A 22,445-nucleotide genomic window follows, 5' to 3' on the forward strand; every position below is an offset into this window, starting at 1 on the left:
TAGAATAGCTAATACCATGACCACTAAAGAGGTATCATTTGAGTATCATGCACAGAGTATGGGCCAAAGAATTTTCCCCTATGGATATTAGCTGCTGCTAACTTGTGCTAGTTTAGCAACTGAATGATTCTTCAGGGTTTGTCACATAAACCCTGCTACTGCGAAGATGATATTGGAGTTGAAAGTACTCCTTGAATATTCAGTGTAGAAATCCCCTATTGCTCTGCTGTGACTGCTAAGGTTCACCTTGTATTTTTTTTTTCCATGTCCCATCGTAATTAATGCTACTCTATAGCCTGTCTCTCTTTATCCCCCATGTATTCTTTTATTTTTGTAGTGTTTTTTGTTGGGAAGTAATTCCCCCTCGAGTGAGGTGACAGGTACCACAGGTACCTCCGCACGCAGCCGCGCGCTGGGCCGCGCCATGGCGGCCGCGCACTGCAGCTCCCGGCATGCCGCGCGCCCCGGGACGGCCGCTCCCGCCGTGCACCGCGGCCGGCCCGGCCCTCGCCCGCCCGCCCGCTGCGGCCCCCGGCGTTAAGTTGCCCCGGTCCCGCCGCCGGGCCCCGGCCCCTGTTGCGAAGAAAAGGAGACATCACCGCACATTCGATGTGAACGCTAGGAAACGTCTGTCTTTATTGCGCACGCGGTCGTACTTATAAGCTGCGATCAAGCTGCAGCGTCTTTGCAGATCACGTGAGAACGTGTGATAGCATATTTGGCAAGAATCATTTTGACATTTCTTGGTTACATTAGATTAGTTGTTTATCAAATACAATGCACTTATCTGGTGCCAAGGAGTCCAGGGAGAGTACAATGGATGCTCGTTACAAGTATATAAAAAGTCCCTCAAAACAAATCCAAAGCCGCTTATCCTTCGGGAGAACTCCTCCGTGTCCTGCTTCACATCCTGCTTCGGGTTTGCAAGAAGGTCGCCAGATGTTCCCATGCTTCTGTCTTTCCATCACACCTATCTTCGTACCACAACCCTTCCGTTTCACTTGAGACAAGCAGACCCATCGGCCCCTGCGAGAGGCGGGAGCGAGCGGAAGGGGCCGTTCCCGTCCCGCGGCGGCGGCCCGTGCCCTCCGCTTCCGCTTCCGCTCCCGCTTCCGCTTCCGCTTCCTGCCGCGGCGCGGGTCAAAGGCCGCCTGGGCCCTCAGCCGGAGGGGCGGTGGTGGGAGCGGAGGGGCAGGTACCGGGCTGCGCCGCGGGGGTCGGGGCGTCGCTGCTGCCGCCGCCGCCGCCGGCGCCGCTCCCCGTCCGTCCGTCCGTCCCTCCCTCCCTCCCTCCCTGCGTGGCTGCTGGGCAGCGGCCGGGCCGGGCCGGGCCGGGCCGGGCCGGGGTGGGGGCTCCGGCGCGGGGGCAGCCTGCGAGACCGCGCAGCTCGGGATCGGCCTGGCAGCGCGGCTCGTAGCGCCCGGCGTAGCTGCCCGTGCCCGAGGTGCGCCGCGCTCCCTGGGCCGAGGCCTGCCGCCTCTCCGCCCGCTGCCCGTGTGTTACCTTCAGCTGCAGAAAGCTCTCTGGTGTGCCGGCGTTTCTCTTATTTTTCTCTTTTCCTCGCTGGAGAATGCGCTCCAGCGAAGCTCAGAATTGTCGCTGCCTGAGTGATAGCTAGAGGGAAGCTGCTCAGCAGAATTTCTGTGAAGGGCAATCTGTTGTGTACTTTTGTCCTAGAATCGAGATAAGTTGGAATTTTCTTTCTGTTCACATGTAAAAACTTAACTGTCAAACATATGTTTCTTCTCAGTTCTCCAAATGGCTTCTTTTGGGTGGAAGAGAAAGATTGGTGAGAAAGTTTCAAAAGCCACTTCACAACAATTTGAAGCAGAAGCTGCTGATGATAAAGACCTGGTTGATGATGATGAAGATAACTGGGTGCATGCAACTAAGAGAAGAAAAGAAGTTCTTCTAGAAGACTGCATAAAGAAAAGCAAGCAGCTGAAGGATGAAGGTGCAGATTTGGCAGAAAACATGAGGTACTAATGTTATTTTCTCAGTTTTTAGACTGAATAAGTGCTAAATGATATTTTAATTCTCTTTCAAATATTAAGCGATTTTTTAGATGTTGCATTCGTATTTTTCATATTTGTAAAAGAAATTAGTCATTCTTCTCATTTTAACCACATTCTGATAACTGAATCAGTTGTTGTTTTCTATGGTGCTGTTTTTTGGCACCTGTGAAGTGAAGTCTGTGTTCAGTCTTGTGTCTGAATGCTCACTTAACAAAAAAAATGATAGAAGCAGAGAGCTGAAAAACTGAATGGATCTGAAAATTGAAAGGATAAGTAAAATTTTGTGAGCTAAGTTATACTTTAAGTAATGTTTTAGCTATTATGTGGTAACTTGCTCCTATTGAAGAGCAAATTTCTTTATATGGGTACACTGAGTAGGTAATAGCATCAAAAATTGGTTAACGTTAATATCTTACAATAGACAAATTAGAAGAGTTTGTTGTTAACTCTTTTATCTTTAACTGTTAGATCTGGCTTTTTGTGGAGAAATTCTTATATCTTTTTTTTTCCCCCAAGATATTCATAGAAATTCAAGCTTGAGAAGGTGGAAGTATTTCTAAATGCTTTCATTTTACAGCCTGTAATCACTAATATTTTTTCTGTTTATGTGTATTAGGCATAAGCTGTGATCCTTCCCACTTTCACCCTCTTATGTTTTTCACTGATACGCTGTACACAAAACCTGGGTACCTTAAGTTGTTGTGGATCTTAGTGTTTTGTATTTTATTTTGTTTTTATGTATTATATAAATACAATAAATGTTCTTAAGCAACAGCAAATAATCTGTTATGTATATGGGTTAGGGCAGTAAGACAGTCTTGTATATTAATGCTGAGCAGCAAGTGGATTTTTTGGTGCTTTTAATGTCTTAGTCTTAGAGATTGAGTTTTGTCTGAAGAAAGATTATCACTTTCTGTGAGTTCAAAAACAAAAGAAAGCTCACCTATAAGTAGCAATTTGTCAATGTGTGATTTTTTTCTTTTTTTTTCCCAAATTTAGTGAGAATTGTTTTATCAAAGTCCTTATGAGAACCACTAAGAGATACTAAGTGGTTTATAACAACTCTGGAAACCTGTATTATAATTTCTGTAGGTTTTTCACTATCTTAGTCTGATGTGAACACTATTATATCTGAGACCCAAGAGAAGTTAACTTACAAAAGTTGTAGCTTGCATGTTTCAGGAGAACTTACTGCTATCAATTTATGTAGTGCCACTCTGTAGGGCAATTATTACATTAGTATGGTGCTCTCAGAACAGATAACTTCCAGGTATATCTGCTTTTAAAAAAAGACTTTGCATGGAACTTTCAGTGTGAGTCTTTTTGTTACTTAAACAAGTGGAATAGTTTAAATGCCTCTACCAGTAACCTGAGGAAGCAATCTGCAAGGAGTTCCTTCTTTCTGAAAAGTGTGGTGGAATTGTTTTAGACTTGTACAGCGTATTTTTTGAATATACATTTGTACGAGATAAGCAGACTTAGGTTAAGTATTTAAATCCTTAGGTAGACTGTTTCTGTGATTTGTTACTAGGCACTGATATTTTAGGAAAGGTTTTGAACTGGATAGTGCAGCATTCAGATAAAAGGATAGTAGTTGTTCTGCTGGAGAAGCTCGTAAGAAAACATAGAGACTGAGCACTAGAGAGAAACCAAGGTGGTGTCTTAGTTGGTATTATCTGTGGGATGGATGGAGGAAGAAGAGGATTCCATGAAGAAAAAGAATCAGGAAGAAGCAAGAGGCTAACTAAAGGAAAGAATACGAAATAATGAATTCATCTTCAGTCCTTATAGAAAAGGAACTCCAAGCAAGTGCATGGCAAAATAATCTGTAATATGATCAAAAATGTATTTCCTTACAGGTCTGAGTATTTAATTAGAATAGTGATGACCACGTTCATGCTGGGTTAAGCCAGGTGGCTTATTCCTTTGGTAAGGGGAAGCAATTTATTGTTGTTTCCCCATCTTCTAACTGAAGATATTGGCCATATGCTGTTGGTGGTCTCCATACATGTAGTAAGTCTATTTCTATGAATGAATGAACTCGGACTGTCTTGTGCTTGTAAATTAAGCCTCAGTGCTTCCTGGGGGAACAAAATAATGGGCTGACAGAAAAAACTGTACAGCCAAGAGCAGGTTGCTGACTGGCAAACCTGGGAGTGGCATGGATGAATTGTTTCAGTGGTGGCAGCAGCCATCTGTGGGGGTTTTCAGCTTTCACAGGAGCAGTGTAGGGGTGGCAGGTGGTTTGCCAGTGCACTGTGTAACGTATGTTCAGTAGGCCTGTTAAGCCTGGAGAGAGCTGGCATGAAATGCTGCCCAAGAGAACAGTTTGTAACCCACATTTTGTTCTTTTGGGGGGAAAAGGGGAACAGAGTGAGGAGAGAGAGATGGAAACCAGGAGACTGCCAGAAACAGGTGGTGGATTGGACTTACTATCCTGGTAGGTCTAATATAACCTGGAGGTCATGGGTTAGGAAGTTCTGACCTAGAAGCTTGGTGAATAGGCAATTATAAGGGAGATGACTTGTGAATGAGTAGCTGTGCTATCAGAACAGAAAGAACAGACAGTTGGGTGGAAGAAGTGAAATTTGCCTGCTCTTTGGAAACCCTTTTATGAAAAAGAAGTGTCTGTTGGGGGAAGGAATGGAGAATATTCAGAAGAGAATATTTTTGCTTAGATGAAATTTAATGCTGGCAGACTATCCAAAATGAAATACCAGCATGAATGCACCCCCACACACTGGAATGAAATAAAATAAACCCATTCAGAAATCCAGTTCAGATGTTTTGCATGGATGGTCCTAAGCAGTTTTATATCTGGCATAACATTCAAGGATTAAGAATTTGCGCCTTTTAAAACAGTGATTTGCCATTGTAGCTTGCTTTGAATGGTAAGTTACCTTTGTATGTGGACCTACACTTAGGGATAAGTTCAGAGGAGATTAAATAGTGGAACATGTATGTATCCTCAGCCCAATGATGTGTAGAGAACTAACAGCAAGAAGTGGAAAACTTGTATGCCAGCCTGGTATGTTCAGTGTAATTGAATTACATATTGATAGAAATGGTTTTGCTTTTCCCCATGCACACTTCTTTAAACAACAGAAGTTTTTGTAGCTGTCCAGCAGGTGGAGTTAGAGGTCTTCTCAAGGCAGCCTGAAGATGATCAAAAAAAACCGCTCACTTAAATGTGTGTGTGTGTGTGTATGTATATATACATACATACATATATATACATACAAAGAGACACTATTGGGTTAAATTTTTAGTGATTTGTTAAAATTTTAAATTATTTTGCAGAAATATTAGTAAATAAAAAATCATGTTAATGCCACTCTAATTATGTTTATTCCTTATTCTGTTTTATGTTACCTGCCAAAAAGATCTTCTTTTCTAAAGCTGGCACTCATTTGGAAAGACTGTGGCTTTAACTGGAACAAACTGCTTTGGCTGATCTACGAGATAGTCACCTATGTTAAAATAAATAGCTAATGTCACTTTGTTATTTGCTGATATAAATTAGTCTGATAAATTTTACTTTTCCTTTTACAGTAGCAAACTAAACAGTGACAAGCTGAAGTGCTGTGGATAGAACAGATAATCAGTTAATCCTTGAAAATACTTCACTATTCTAGTGGAATCTAGTGGAACTCTTTAGGAGTTACTCTGTTCAGTTTTTTTACTCTTGTTATTAAAAAAAAAAAAAAAAAACAAGTTCAACTTCTGTGAAATGGCATTTAAGCTCAGCTTATATGAATGTGGATTACTTTTCTTCTGGCACAGATACACCAGAATTACTTCCACATACCTACTTGCTAGCTTGTCATTCCTCAGCAATATACGCCACAGCAAGTTTCTTTCTGGCTTAGATACTGTAAGATATTAGTGAAGAGGAAGAAATTATCAGTCACAATCCTTTAAAAGAAGTGTTTAGTGTGGTGATCAGTTGAGTTAATGGTTAAGAAAAAGATATGTTTAGCAGACTGAGCAATAGATTAATATCTATTTAAAAAATAGATCTTTCTGTCATGATTTTATAATACATGTTTACTCTCAAGTTAAAAGTGTGTTTCAGGTTTAGATTATGGTAAGTACTTGATTACTAGTGAGTTAGGGAAGCATTTAAGTAATAAAGCTCTTCTCAGATTATTTTGCTAACTCATTTAGACGCAGCTAACATGGCAAAGGGCAAAGATCATTATGTGGAAATTGCCATAAACCTTCAGTCAATAAAACTGATGTTATTTACATAATGAAAATGTTAGTAAAGAAGTTTCCCAGAAAATCTGCCAAAATCTACCAGCTGTCTTTGCCTGAAACATTTCAGCAGCTTAATTACATTGCTGTATACTTGGAGAAATGAGGCATATGGGATATTTTTAGAGGTGGGGTATATTGAGGAGGGGTCCAGGAAAGGAGGGTCCCCCCCCCCCCAAAAAAAAAAAAAAAGAAAAAACAAAAAACACAACCCTCCAGACTCAAGAATAGTCCATCCCAATGAGCAGGAAATTGAGCAAAGGTGGTAGGAGGTCTATGTGGATTAAACAGGGAGCTCCTGAACAAAACTCAGACATTAAATGGAAACATAAGAGAGATGGAAGCGGGATCAGGTGACCCAGGAGGAGTATAGAGAAATACAGCGATACTGTCTGAGCATGTAGGATTGAGATTAGGGAAACCAAACCCCACCTGGACTTGAATTTGGAAAGGATGTAAAGAGTAACACAAAGGGCTTCTACAGATGTATCAACAGCAAAGGGAAGGCTAGAGAAAATGTGGGCCCACTGCTGAATGGGACAGGGAGCCTAGTGAGAGAGGATGTGGAAAAGTCCAAATTACTCAATGCTTTCTTAGCCTTAGTCTTTACTGGTAAGACTTGCCTTCAAGAACTCCAAACCCTTAAGACCAGGAAGTGTTTGATTGGATACGTGTAAATCTATGGGACCTGATGGTATGCACCCTTGAGTGCTGAGAGAGCAGCTGATGTAGTTGAGAGGCCACTCAATCTTTGAAAGGTCATGATGATTAGGAGGAGGTTCCTAAGGACTGGAAGAAAGCTAATGTCACTCCTGTCTTCAAGAAGGAAGATTTGGGGAACTATAGGCCAGACAGCTTCAAACTGATCCCTGGGAAGGCAATAGAGCAAATAATCCTGGAAATCATTTTGAAATATATGAAGGACAAGAAGGTGCTTGGGAGTTGTCAGCATGGATTTATGAAGGGCAAGTCATGCTTGACCAACCCAATAGCCTTTAGAGATAAGAGATGACGGTGGATAAGCACTGGATGTTGTTTATCTTAACTTCAGTAAGGCTTTCAACACTGTCTCCCATTACATCCTCATAGACAAATTGATGAAATTAAGGCTGGATAAGTGGACAGGGTGTTGTATTGAAAACTGGCTGAACTGCTGCACTCAAAGTGTTGTCATCAGCGGCACAAAGTCCAGCTAGAGGCCAATCCCTAGTGATGTACTTCTGGGGTCAATACTAGGTCCAAAACTGTTTAAACTCTTTACTGACCTGAACAATGGGGTAGAGTGCACCCTCAGCAAGGTTGGGAAGAATGACACCAGGTGCCCTTCAGAGGGGCCTCAAAAGATGAGAAAAATGAGCAGAGAGGAACCTCATGAAGTTCAAGAAAGGGAAATATGAATCCTGGCTCCTGGGGAGGAATAATCCCATGTACCAGTACAGGCTTGGGGCTGACTGGCTGGAAAGCAGATTTGCAGAAAAGGACCCAGGGTCCAGATTAACCATAAGCCAGCAGTGTGCTTTTGTAACAAAAAAGGCCAACAGCATTGTGGGCTGCGTAAGGAAACATCAGCAGCAGGTTGAGAGGGATGATCCTTCCCTTCTGCTCAGCACTGATGAGGTCGTGGCTGCGGAGCTGCATCCAGTTCTGGACTCCCCGGTACAGGAGAGACATGAACGCACCAGAGGAAGTCCAGTGAAGGGCCACAAAGAGGATAAGGGATTGGAGCCTCTCCCACATGAGGAGAGGCTGAGAGAGCTGGGGCTGTTTAGCCTGGGGAAGAGAAGGGTTGGGGGAGATCTTACCACCTGAGGGGAGGGGGTAAAGAAGGCAGAGCCAGGCTCTTCTCAGGGGTGCCCGGTAACAGGGCAGGAGTCAGTGGGCTCACAGTGAAATACAAGAGAGTCCGTTTAAACCCAAAGAAACTTTTCCACAGAGAGGGTGAGCGACCACTGAAACAGGTGGCCAAGCAGAATGTTTTGTAGTGTTTAACACCCTCCCATAAGTTGGTGTATGAAGTAACACTTCAATTTTCACCTTTGAGATACATTGCTATATATATATATATATATTCAACTTATATTGGGGGTTTTATTGTTTTTTCTCACTTCTGAAAGAGTTTTTGCTTCCAGGTGGTGCAGCCAGTTGGCCTTCCTCATTGAAGAAGCTTTTTGTTACTTGTTTTAAATAGTTCCTTTACTTTAAATTACTATTTATCTTTAATATAGTTATTTTTCTTTGTTATGGTGAGCATTTTTTTCCCAGCAACTGGTTATTATTTGGCAAATAGAGTTCAGTTTTGAATTTTAGTTACTAATTTTTTGCAAACTTTTCTGAGAGTATGTGTAAGAGAATGATTTTGATAGCATCTCTCTTTTTAGAATTATTGCGACTTGAGACTTTGAATTGTGAGACTGTAGTATCTGTATTTGAATAATGTGTATATGAATGTGAGTATTTAGATATACAAAGGAAGAGAAATAGTAATGGAACAGCTGTCAACTATGCATATGCGTGCATATTTTTATATATAACATACATTTAGTGGCAAGCATACTGTAACTGATGCGTGCATTCATCCTATATAACTTTAGGCACTTAATGGAGGCAGTTAAATTACGAATCTATCTGCTCAAGATTTATTTACAGTGCAAGTAGAAAGAGGTATCTCCAGACTATGGTTCAGCCCACTAAAGAGCTTAAACTGCAATTTGGAAGTTTCTGCCGCTCAGTATTAACAATATAGCTACATTATAAAGGTGCCAGGACCATTTGCAGGCACTGCGGCCAGCTGGCACACAGCTTTCACAGCCTTGCTATGCAACTTTTACCTTCCTGAATAGGGTGGCCATGTGCAAACTGCCTTTTAAGAAAGGCCTGCTCCTACTCCAGGCCTGAGCCTGGGAATTGTCAGGGAGAATGCTGGCTGGCTGCGACCATGCCAAGGACTGATCCGTGCAAAAATTTAACAGTAATTCTACTCAAGTGCCACTGGCTGGAAATGCTCCCTGATACTTTTAGTTTGCTTATAGAGAGATAGCCCATGTGACTACAGGGTGACTGAAGTCTTACTGTAAATGCTTGAGGTTAAATACCTAAAACTAGGTGGGATGAATCAGGCCTAAATGCCTGTTCAAAAATGAAGGATTATTTCTCATTAGATCATTAAGCTTTGAGGGTCTGTTTCTTCTGAGTGAGAAATAGTCTTTTGAGCTATGTAAAAGAAAAACTCTTACATTCCCCAAAGAAATCTGCTATATAGTAATCTTTTTAATAAATTCTTATACACTGTGTCAGTTTTGGAAATGCTTTTTGAAACATGTAGAACATTATTGAGAAGTTCTTAAGCAAAAGTATTCCTCAGTTTTTCTATATACATTAGTCTCACAAATTTCTGTGCTTCATACGGAGGAATCGTGCTTGACAGCCATTTTCTTCTGTCCTTTTGATGCATGTGAAGTTATTGGGAAATAATGAATACCAGTCTGATTTTTCACATTTCACTTTCAAAAATTCAGTATTTGCTTCTTAGTAATCAGTAGGGCAGGAATTAATAGTATGTGAATTCTTGCATGGCAAACTGCTTCCTAGCACTTTTTCCACAGAGCTTTTGTTTATGTCTAAACAGTACTTGTATCTAGTCTGAGAAATTATGCTAAAAATGATAGTCATGAGCAGGCATTAATTGTGAAGATTGATCTGGCCATGTCATGTTAGGATGTAACAAGTTGTAGGGTTACTCACAGACACACAAAGAGGCAGAAAACCTACATGCCTTGATTCTATTTTCTGTTGGTAGGTGCCTTGACTTTGGATACATTATCTCTGTGTCTCAGTCTTTCCACTTGTAAAACAGGAATAATTGTGAAATGCCTCGTAAATCTTCTATGTAAAGACTAAAGTATTGGGTTTTTATTTTTCACTGTTACAAATTACTATAAGAATACTTACATTTGATCTTTATAACATATGAAAGCTATGCTTTAAGAATTAATTTAAAATCTGTGAAAGCACTTGTGCTGCCTGTATTTCTAATCTTAGGTTTTATATAAGTAAATTAATTACTCTTTTATAATCTGTTCTTTACCTTTTTCAGTTTAGATAGCCTTTTAGCAGTCTGACTTTTTTTTTTCTTTCTTTGAATGGATGTGTGTATGTCATGTGGCTTTTCATGAGGTGCTGCTCTTTGGCAGCAATTCGGCAGTATTTCAGTTGAGCAAATCTTGCTGGTATCTGTTAAGTAAAGGATTTGAAAAGTCTGCTGTGAATGAGGGGTCAGTGTATGAAACAGAATGCAATGGCACCTTTTCATTTCCTCTTTAACTGTTTTGTTGAGATGAAGTGCTCCCTAATGAGTTTCTCTCACAGTTGAGTCATTTGTTTCTGGAGAAGACCTCTGAAAACTCCCTCCCCCCACCCCATATATTCTATATATTTGCTGGGACAGGCACAATCTGTTACAATAGTACATATAATAGCAATAGCAGCACTATCACTGCCCTGTAGATGCAGATTTCTGCTAGCAGATCTGTGCTGGTAGATGGTGGTTAAGGATTCCTGTAAGTATTTTAATGCAAAAGTCTACATTGCAAGATAAAATGTTTTGGGTTTGAGCCAAGAGGTAACTAAGAGATTTCATACATAACCTCAGACATTTTTATTAAAAAACTCTTAAATCTAGAAATTTTTATGTACAGAGTGAAATGAAAAATCTAGTAATTTGAATTAATTTAAACGATATTTTACAGAGAAATACAAACTGGGACTTTTTTCAAATCCTTTACTCGACAGGCACCAACAAGAGTTGCTCAGCTGAAATACTGCTGTTAACGTCCAGTATTCCCTGTATTAATGACATGCTATAGAATGTTCTTCCCTTCCCCTCCTACCCCTCAAGTTATTTTGTGATATATGCAGCAGTGTAGCTGGATATTAAAGGAAAAAAAAAAAAAGAGGGAAAAATATTTTATTACTCAGATGAAGGCTTTGGGGTTTATTTTGTGAAAATGGTTTAATTTCTACATATTTCTATTCCTTAAGGAAGCTGTGGAACAAAAATTACATGCTTTCTTAATTCTAATACCTTAGTTCATGTGCTCTTAAACAAAGCCTAGTTATTGTTGCTGACAAAGATTACATCAGAAAACCCAGCTTGTCTGACTTGTCCTTATGGTTCATGAAATGTAATTTTAAGGCAGCAACTCAATATCCATTGCATGATCATCACCATAATTGTCACTCAGCTGTTATTTTTCGGCAGCTTTAAAAAGAAATAGGATATGGTGATGGTTTTTGTTACTTTCCTAGATAAAGATTGTTTCTAAATGCCTTAATGTCATCCTGTTGCTTTCTAGTTCCCTAAATGATATTCTCCACATCTTGCTGTATTTCATGGAAGTATCTTTAAATTAGAAAGGATGCTTTTAAGTTGTAAATGCTCAGAGTGAAAGCTATCCAGGAAAAACATCTTGCTCAGTTATTCAGTCAGGCCTTTACGCTGTTAGTTCAATTGGTGGGTGGGAAAATCAGAGCACTACATTCTTCTGTTTGTTTTTTAACGGAAATATTTGATTTTTCTAGAAGTGCTAACGGTTTAAGAGTTGATTTCCTAAGATCACAAAAGACAAGTTAGCTCACTTGTAGGGACATCTGGATGGGCCTAGAACACTAAGGCCCATCTCTCACTAAGTGAAAGAAATGCCACGTAGTTAAAGAGATGATGCACCAATCCTGTGTTCTTACTCGCAGAAAAGAGTAATAGCTATAATATTTTCACAAAGAATTGGGGAGTTTGCTATTCTGAAGCCAATTCAAGCTGATAATTTTTCTAGGCTGGTCATTCTTAGTGAGTACTGGACATGTTTTCCTGCAAACCTTTGGAGTTTTACTGGCTCTAGCAACTAAATGACAGATTTTAGAAAATGTAGTTTGTTTTGTCTTTGACCTGTCAGCTGGTAATAAAAATTTGGTGTAGTAGACCCTGGTCTAAGCTATTTATCTTACGCAAAAATTTAAAAATGACAGTTAAGACAAAATACAGTTTATAACTGTAGATTCTGAACTAGATTGATAAGAAATTTTGGCAGTGAATAATGGCTCATCTCCAGCTGGCTACACAATCCTATTTTACTTTTAAAAATGGAAGACACCTATTAAACTTGTTAAATAGTATAAACTTGAAAGGAATTCTGCAGGTTAGGTTTCTCTTTAGGAAATGATAGTATATCTGAAGTTGTATCTGTCTGGAAGTTTTATTAAAGCTTTCCTTTTCATGACGATTAACTCCTATGGTTTACCTTCAGTGAATTTGAGTGTTGACATAGGCATTTTTTATTGTCTTTAGTCCATCAGTGAAACTGTTCTGTCTGTCAGTGTGCTTTCCCTGATATTACTCACAGATGACTTATTTTCCTGGACATTCTATTTAAAATACTAAATGTACCAAAATGAAATCATAGTTCAGTTTTCAAAGAGTATTTCTGGTTTGAATTTAGTTAATATTTTTGAGGCTTTGAAACGGATTTGAATAGAAATTTTTTTTTAAAAAAAATTGTATAAATAAAACATGGGGGATAGAGTGGAATCACATATTGAGATGGAAACAAAACTTTTCCACTATTCTCTGTTGAAAGTGACATTTTGTTTTAATTGGCCTTTGCTAGGCCATCCTTCTCCGTCGCTTACAAACTCAAAAATGTACTGTTTTCACAGCTCTAAACATGAAGGTGATAGGAAACTGTTTAGTAAAGATGGCGTTTTTATAGTGCATTCTGTTTCATGAATATCAGTTTGTCTTGTTTAGTAAAGTAAGGACTGTGAACTTCTTCAGCAACCAAAAAATATACTTGCAGTGCTGAAGTTTTTGCTGTCTTGTTAACCCAAGTACAGATGTCACTGCTGCTGGATGAAAGTTTTGTGTTTTTGCAGCCAAATGGAAAATTAGATTGGGAAACTGCTTATACTAATTTTTGGATGGGTCTTAACATGATTAGATTGGTGACTTGGACTACGAAGCACAAATGTTTATGCTGATGCAAAGTAAGGGCAAGAAAGAGTAGACAGAAATGAGGAGAGAGTGAAGAACATACTTATTCTGACAACTGACTTAAAATGACTTTGAAACTTTATAGTCATAAATTTTTGTCTTTGTCTTTAGAAACTGTGGTAAAGATACAAGACTTTTGTATTGGGGGTGGAATTGAATTAATGTGATTTCAAAAATAGTTTCTTCTAGTAGCAAATTTCTTTTGTGGACTTCAAAGTGAGAAGAAATTCCAAGGCATACTAGAAAACAGTGTTAGAAGTGCTGGTCATATACAAAGTGAAAGAAATATTGAAATTAGGATCGTATAAATAAAATGTAATTATTTTACAGAATCAATTTTATGGCATAAAACATGAGCATATTTCAGGTAAGTAGCTAGCATAAACAACTATTACATGCAGCATTGTCTCAACATGAGAGAGAGTTATTTAACCTGGATCTTTCCAAGTAACTTAAATTTTATCAAAATATTTTAACTGCTTGTGAGGGTGCTCAGGTTACTTAGTTTGTCGTATTCTGATAATAAGTGTGCAAAGAAATTGCAAGAAATATTGATCAAAAATAGAAAAAGACCAGGTGAGTACAGGTCAAACCTAAAATTAAGAGAAATTACTAGCATATTTTTAGAGTTTGTGGATGGTAGCTTTTATGCAGGAAAAGCATTTATAGATGTTAAGGCATTTATGAGTCAGATATAATTATATTTATCTAATCAGTGAGATCAATCTAAAGTTTAAAGAGAAGGTAATAGAGGATATATGTTAAAGGGCATATGTTTGCAATGGAGACACTAATCTTTTCTTCAGGTGCACCTTTGATTGCTTCAGATTTTTTTTTTTTTTCCTTTTTAAGAGTGGAAGGGATCTGCTAGAGCACAACTGTTACAACTGCTCGATTATCTGAAGAAATAAGGGTCTGCTGCTGTGTCTCCTTTTCTGAAAGCATATTGTAAACCACAGGCAGTTTAATAGAAAGGGAGCCCTTCCAGAACTCAAAATATTCTTCGTAAGTCTGTTCCCCTAGGTAGAGCATGGGATTGGTTCATAAAAGCAGAGAAAGAGGAAGAGTTAAGTTAGGATTCAGAAGCATAGGATACTGTGAACTATAAATAGCTTAATTATTCCTATCCAATAACCCATGTAAATAAAACATATGAAATGTTAATAGTGTTGAACCTTTTGTTCTTTGATTGTCTTCTCTTGCTGTGCTGTGAGAGAAACAGGTGGAGATGGTTCAAGGAGTTCTTGCTATTATTCCTAGTCATTATGCAATACTGTATGCATGCAAAATCACACTGCAAACAGTGTGCCAATCTAAACCTATTTTTTCACTTCTATATGAGGCTACTCTTCAGTAGAAATATAGCATTTTAAGTAGTGTTAATTAGCTCCATCTCTCTTGGCAATTGGAGGACAGGCTTGTCTGCCTCTTCTGCCCCTTTAAGAACATATTTACTTAATGACACCTACAGGTCACTGTTTCTCCTGTCCCGCTCCTCATCTCCTGCAAGTGTCCTGACTTGCAGGTGAGCTGCCTTGGGTTTTAGAACATCTGACGCATTCCTCTGCTCCTGGATGGTGACATCCGGTTCCTACCTGTATACAGTCTTTATCATGTCTGTTTTGTCCTTGTACGTAGATCACATGTTGTTTATTGCACGTCTATATTTCATTTCCTTCAAGATGACGGTTCTACTTATTAGTGTTTGGACTGGTATTTTATAGCGTTTGACATCAATACTGCCTAATCGTTTGAGCTATGTGAGGAGGTTTATAAAGTAACTGCCAACTTGATTGATTGGTTCTTTCATAAATAATAAATTATAATTGCCCTTTATAAATCTCAAAATGCCGTAGAGAATTACGTATTTCCCGTGTCTTTATCTCTTTCTCTTCTTGAATACAACTGATATCATTTTTACTCTGGGATGTTGAAACTGGCAAAAATTATACAGAGGCCAGAAGTAACAATGGGAAAGAAAATGAAGAGGAATTACGTTATTTAATACAGGTAACAATAGTATATCATCTAGATTAAATGCAACTACCCAGAGTAGAATATGAACAGATTAAGGCATTTGATTTTTGTGTATCATCTTGCCCAAAACGTCAAACCCTCCTAACACTATCCCACCAGCATCATTCAATTTTTGGCAAAAAGTTATTTTAATATAGAGGAAGAAACACTGCTATTTAAATGCCAGAGGCTTGCTTTTGTGGTGCTCTGGACAGTTTTTGATGACTTCCTGTTGTACTTGACATGACTAATGTGGGAAATGAGGTGAGACCAAGCTTTCAGCATTTTCTGGACAAATATTTTAAAGGTTGAAATGCTAAAATATCTATTCAGCTAAGAAAAGAAATTATATCCCTCATTCTACTCATATTACTACATTTCTGAAGGATATCTAAATAAATAATTCTGAACAAAGACCAGGATGCAACCTGAAAATTGCTTCAAATACATCCCCATAATTCATTTCTTTTATGTTATTCTTCCTTTTGCTTTCATAGAAAGTACTGTTGAAGCTCTTTTGAGAAACTGAAACTTTACATTTAAGACTTCATTTTTAGCAAAAAAAAAAAAAACAAAAAAAAAAAACAAAAAAAAACACTGCATTATTAACTGCCATGGACTTTGGACTCAAGATATCCAGAAAATGTTTTCTCTTTGAGCATTTGAAATATATCAGCTGCAATATCTGATACTTGTTTTATATCATAGTTTTCTCCTTCACCTGTTGTTCTTATCTTTCCTGCTGCTATGTAATCCTACATCATCTCCCAACTTAAAAAAGGAATTCTAATCATATGATCAACTTCTCATTTTCTCTTTATGTGGTATGTATAATAGCGTCTGATGTTCTTTTCCTTTAGCTTTCATCAAAGGCTTCGTGGTATTTGGCCATATGTTAGGCTAAAATTGCTTCTGGTGGTCACAGACCGTTATTCTACCTTTGAGCTCTGTGATCTGGTAGAAGTATTTGACAATCAGTCTTTAAATCTCGTTCTCTCTCATCTTCCTTAAACCTGTCTAGCCCTATTTTTCCTCCTGATCCTTTAACTTCTGTTTTGTCAGATTCCCTTCAAATCTTTTAAGAATTCCAAGGAGTTATATTGCCTCTTATTTTCTCTTTACACTGTACTTCTGTGATCTGCCTCTCTACTGCAGGCCTGTCTCATCTTGTCTAAATTCAATATTGTCTCATCTGGTATTTACATTTGATATGTCTTCCTGTGTTTTCAGTTTCATTTTAAACATGCCCTAAAGTTTTAATCCGTTCCTAAAGCATCAACTGTGCACTCCGATCGGACTGTATCTCCTGTGATCTGCAGTGACCATTTTCAGCATTACATGCTTTGGGCTCAAGTTACACATCGGAGACTGGATTTTGAACTCTAAATTTAGTACTTTACCCAGAAGCTTCCAATTAAATACATTTTTTCTGGAAAATATGAATTTGACTTAATGATCTTGTTAGAGAGTTCAAGAGATGATGTTTTCCCAGAACTGTTGTTGAAAAAGTAAATTGTAAGCATGAAATGTTTGTTTGATACATTTAGCAAGTTAGGTTAAAACGTGCCAAGTCTGTATAGTTTCCAGATGGTTAGTAGCATGTCTGAAGAAAGCAGTTTTACCACTTCAGGGAAGCTCTGGGTTTTTGTATCCCGTTAAATAAAAATCAGCAAGATCTATCAAATCTTGTACTCTGAAGCCATCCCAGATGTATTCAGTTTTAAATTTACTCTTTTGGCATTTTGATAAAGAAGATAAAATGATAGTTATATTCTGGATGCACTGTATATATTTTTGTTGTTGTTGTAGAGCATATACAATTTTACTGGTGTCCCTGTGGGTCTTTATACTCTAATGATTAATACTTCAAAATGTGATGTAAAGACTTTTTAAAGAGGTTTTTTTTTATTGCTTAAGTTTAGCTGTTTAGTTACATACAATTGTATATATGCAATACATTGTACACAACTTGTATGAAAGATACACATATAATATTGTCTATACAGAATATTAATTTTCTGGAAATAAATATTAATTTGATATTCTATAAAATCAAAATATGCCTGTTTTTAACATCCTGCGACTTCCTTATGGTTATACTAGATAAATTTTTATAGTATTCCCATACAAAATCAAAAAAATTAAGGAAGCCTTGGTGATTGTCTAGTCAAAGCAGGGTCAACACTGAATTTAGACCAGGTTACTTAGGGCTGTGTTCAGTTGTGTCTCAAGAGCTTCCAAGTATGGAATATCCATATATTCCATACTGCTGCTGGGCAGTCTGCTCTAATGACTGGTGATCAACCCAGTGAAAAGTTTGGGTTTTTTTGTCCTATATCTAGTCACAACCTCCTCTTTTGATTTATACCACTGTCTCCTTTCCTCCTGCTGCATGCCTCAGTAAGGAGCCATGCTCTGTTGTCTTAGTAGCTTCCTCTTAGGTATTGGAAGGCTCCTATTAGATTTTTCTCCTCCTTCTCCCCTCGCCCCCTCCCCCCCCCCCCCAGTTGTATAACAGGTCTGTCTTAAAATGCATACCTGAAAAACCTAAGGAACAGATTTTATATATTGCTACTTCTTACTAAGGGGAGGAAATAGAGCCATTTGTCTCCCATCTTTTTTTTTGTTTGTTTGGTTGGTTGGTTGGTTGGTTGTTCCTGAAAGATGAGTGCAATGTGGGTTGTTAATTCTGATATACTTTTCCTCTGGGCCCTAAGCAACCCTGAAAACGACTAGCAGCTGGGATGATGTGTTCTTTGGTTCTTTGTATGCCAGCAGTATACTTGTATTATTTATTATAACACCCTTGGTCGTCTTGAATTGGCTTTTCTTCCTAGGAATTTAATAGAAATAGCTAGATTATTTGAGGGGACTAAACTTGCATGCCACTTGTTGTTTGCCATAGCAGTTAACAAAGGCATTGGACTTCTGAATCCTGCTACTTATGGTAAAAAGTCTTTTGAATTGCCAAAGTTCTTTCACTCCTAGGCTTTCATTTTCCTCTTGCATATTTTTGTTAATCAGTTTTTTAGGGTATGCCTATCACCAGGTAGAGGGAATTCGTCTTCTGTTGATTGAAAGTGAATGAATGATGAAATAAGCATTTTTCTTTGCACAAACCACTTTTTATTTTTAAAAATGCACTATTTTTGCCATGATTTTTATCTGTTGGTGAACCACATACTTCTCAGGACAGTATTTGGGTCAACATTTGTTCTTGCATTGTTAGAATTAGTTTACAGACATTGTATTCTGCAGTTGCGTTTCTTGCATTCTGATATAAACGGTTCTTAAACTAGAAAGTGTATATCTTGTTTCTTGTCAGCAAGTGTATATGGAATATGATTTAGACTTGGTGAAATTGCAGGAGACAGGACTGTAAAGGACCTTTAAAGGTCATGTAGTGCATTCTTGAAACAATTTACAAATAACGAATTTTCTTGTCTAATATGCACAGGAATATATATGTCAAACCAGAACGTTGCCAAGGGACATTCTTTATGTCCTGCTGTCTCTGATAATCAAAGAATCACTGATCCTGGAAGGGACCTTGGAGATCACTAATACAACCCCTCTGCTCAGGGTCAACTAGAGCAGGTTGCTTAGGACATTGTCCAGTTGAGTTTTGAGCATCTCCAAAGATGGAGGCTGTACAACCTTACTGGGCCACCTGTTTCAGTGGTCGCTCACCCTCTCTGTGGAAAAGTTTCTTTGGGTTTAAACGGACTCTCTTGTATTTCACTGTGAGCCCACTGACTCCTGCCCTGTTACCGGGCACCCCTGAGAAGAGCCTGGCTCTGCCTTCTTTACCCCCTCCCCTCAGGTGGTAAGATCTCCCCCAACCCTTCTCTTCCCCAGGCTAAACAGCCCCAGCTCTCTCAGCCTCTCCTCATGTGGGAGAGGCTCCAATCCCTTATCCTCTTTGTGGCCCTTCACTGGACTTCCTCTGGTGCGTTCATGTCTCTCCTGTACCGGGGAGTCCAGAACTGGATGCAGCTCCGCAGCCACGACCTCATCAGTGCTGAGCAGAAGGGAAGGATCATCCCTCTCAACCTGCTGGTGTTGTGTTCCCTCACGTAGCCCACAGTGCTGTGTGCCCTTGTAACAAAGAAGTCCAACTGCTGGCTTATGGTCAGTTTGGTGTCTAAAACGACCCCTGGTCCTTTTCTGTAAATGTGCCTTCCAGCCAGTCAGCCCTGAGCATGTGTTAGTGAATGGGGTTATTGCCCACTCTGATCAATATCAGAGGCTTCTGAAGGTTTTAAAAAAATCACTGGTGGTTAGATTTGGGATTTTTGTTACACATTTTTGTTTCTGATACAATTTATTTCTGATATAAGCCATTTTAATTTCTGCAGTGCTGAGATTCACATTCATTTTTCTGAAGTGGTGTAGGATTCAAATGCATGTTGCTGTGCCATAGCATGTTTTGAATTTGTGTGCTCTCATTCAATATCAAGCACGTGGAAGAACATGTTTAGTAGGCCTCAATGCAACAGGCTTAAGCTAAAATTCTTTACTTCCCTTTTGCCAGCCTGATATACTAGTTCTTGCAGTTCAGTGGATGCATATGAACTTGTTAATGTGCTCGTAACTTATTTCTGTGTGTGACTTTATTTACTTTTTTAGAGAAGAATTGGAACAGCATGTGGAATAGTCATTAAACTTGTATAACTGTTGATTGAACCCAAAGCAGATAAAATATTTATACTGAATTTATCCATTTTAAAATTAGTTCTCCCTGCTTTTAATGGTAAAGATTCCATACAGTCCAGTTCCATCAGATGCTGAGACTTAAAATTACTTTATTCTAGTGATGCTACTCATGAGTTAGCTTGCTGCTTAATTTCAACCAAGGCTTATGGTTTTCATCATTTACTAGAATATTGACTTTACAACTGTATCTTACGCCCCTGGACAACATTTTTAGTAGGGCATCTGATACTTAACACATTATATAATCTTTCACTTTAAAAGAATGAGGAAGAAAAATCTTTTGGTTAAAGAACTAGCTTTTCTTAAGTTGTGTGTTACTAGAGCAAACAGCATTTCTCAAATTTTTTTTAATTAAAAACAGTATCCTCTCTTCTTTTTTTTTCCTGGAACACAAATGGAAACTTTTTTTTTGCCTGCATATTTGTAAAATTAAGCAGACTTGTTTTATCAGACTTTCTTCTTATGAAAATATATGCACTGAAAAGATAAATGTTTCACTGCAGTATGGATATGTCCATACTGTAAACCTTCATTTCTCTTAGATCACCATTTCTGAAGTTCACAGGTCAAACTGAGTGTTTTTACTTAAATTATTGTCACTCTTTTGTTCATGTGTATGGCAGCAATTGTTGGATCACTGACTTCTCTGCTCAAGCACAAAATACACACATCCACAGCGTTTTTGTGACTGCACAACCTCTTTTTCTCTTGACTGTCTATCTAGTGTTGGCAGACCGTAGGCAGATTTGCAGCAAAACCCAACAGGATTTGAGAATATTTGCCTGCTTGGCTCTCCTTCAGAGGCAGCATGTTCTTCATATGACTTTTATTATAGTCAGACTTAAATTTTGAGGGAGCAGTAATGACCCCTTCATACGGAATAGAAACTTGTGACTCTGATCTTGCTGCCTTTCTGTTCTGTAGTGCCACTGCATTGTTTATTCCTTCATGGTTATTGATGTCGTTACTATTTGCTTTGTTTTCCAAGCTCTTCTCTGTTTCTAAACATCGTGGCTACATTAGCAATGTTTCAGCTTATTGTGTGGCCAAAGCATCATCTGAGTTGAGGGCTTCCCTCAATCATGCAGTCCCTGCTAATAAAGTAAGGTTTTTTTGTGCTATGTCTGTGCTAGGTTCTGGACAAAACTATAGTCTTTTACTCAAAAAGTTTTCAGTAGCTAAAGAACAACTTAACACTTATGCTGTCATGTGTAGAAAAGGTGATGTTTCTTGTAGCATAAACACGTGTACATAGGGTATGAACTGAGACTACAAATGCATGGCTGGTAGCTAAATTTTTAGGAAACATAAAAATGCACGGAAATGTCCTTTTGATGGTTAACTTGAATTCTAAGCATATTTATCAGTCTTTAACAAACTGTTAATACCTGAAACCTTTTACAATTTGATTGTATAGCTTTTCCAATATAGTCCCTTGTTTTCATTCAATTCAGAACTTTTTGAAATCTTCAGGTATTGATCTGGAAAATTTTGAGGTGGAGAACAAGCCAGAGAACTAGAAAATGGGAGAAGGGAAAGAAGGAGGGGAGATGAATTGTTTGTATAAGAAGTGTGTGTGAAAATTACTTCAATTTTATGTATATTATTAAAATTGCCATATGTACGTGTATCTGTCTGTCTAAAGAGTAACAGCTTTCATATTTTGGTGGTAGAATTAATGAAAATATGAGTTCCTACATAAAATTTCATAGGAAATATGGATATTGTAACAGTGGATGCATGGAACTTCTGGATTCCTATATACCCGTTAGTATCCTTACTGTTCATCTGAAGACTTTCTCCAAGGCTGAAAGATTGCACTCGTGCCACTGTTTGCTCTTGCATTTTGCAGCAACTTTGCAGCAATTTACCCTGCTACCGTGGTTTGTCTTGTCTAGCTTTTACTTCTTAGTTTAAAGCAAAGACTTCTTACTGGTTTTGGTCAACTTGTATCTGCTGTTTCCAGAAGAGGGAAACATATTTCTAAGCTACTGTGTATCTCTTAAAGTTGAGTGGCTTCATGAAATTAAGTATACCAGTTTACTTTGAATTTTCTTGGTATTTTGTATACCTGAGTTATCCAGATTTCTTTATTTTGGTCTCTGTTGCAACAGAATAATGCGGGAGGGTGACTGCAATTTTTAGCAGCTTTTTAAGCTAGAAAGAAATTTTAAATTATGACTATATTGCGGCATATGAAGTTCAAGGTACTCTTTTCTTTTCTTACTAAGATTATGATTGATTTATTATGGTTAAGAGTGATTTTGACAGTAATGGGAACTGCACTCGGTGCAGAAGTTCTAGGTTTCGTTCATTGCTCTGATATAAGTTTCCTGTTTTGACTTGCTGATTCACTTGAGGCCAGTTTTGTGCTAGGGCTTAGTACCCATTTCGTCACA

The 22,445-nt window shown here is 38.4% G+C and overlaps 1 protein-coding gene across 3 annotated transcripts in view; it reads left to right on the plus strand.

The window, feature by feature from the left end:
- Nucleotides 1-1,101: 1,101 nt before the first annotated feature.
- The window catches only part of TTC33 (tetratricopeptide repeat domain 33), a 43,620-nt gene continuing 22,276 nt past the window's right edge, over nt 1,102-22,445 (plus strand). For 2 of the 3 annotated variants that reach the window (XM_062600364.1, XM_062600366.1), the window contains exons 1-2: nt 1,102-1,195; nt 1,751-1,979. In XM_062600364.1, coding sequence (XP_062456348.1) covers nt 1,759-1,979 — 221 coding nt within the window. In that variant the 5' untranslated portion in view covers nt 1,102-1,195; nt 1,751-1,758. Of the gene's footprint in view, nt 1,196-1,369; nt 1,445-1,750; nt 1,980-22,445 lie in introns of those variants that run through there. The other variant, XM_062600365.1, reaches the window with a different exon arrangement.

Source organism: Rhea pennata, chromosome Z (assembly GCF_028389875.1).
Source record: "Rhea pennata isolate bPtePen1 chromosome Z, bPtePen1.pri, whole genome shotgun sequence".
In the NCBI taxonomy this organism is placed as follows: Eukaryota; Metazoa; Chordata; class Aves; order Rheiformes; family Rheidae; genus Rhea; species Rhea pennata.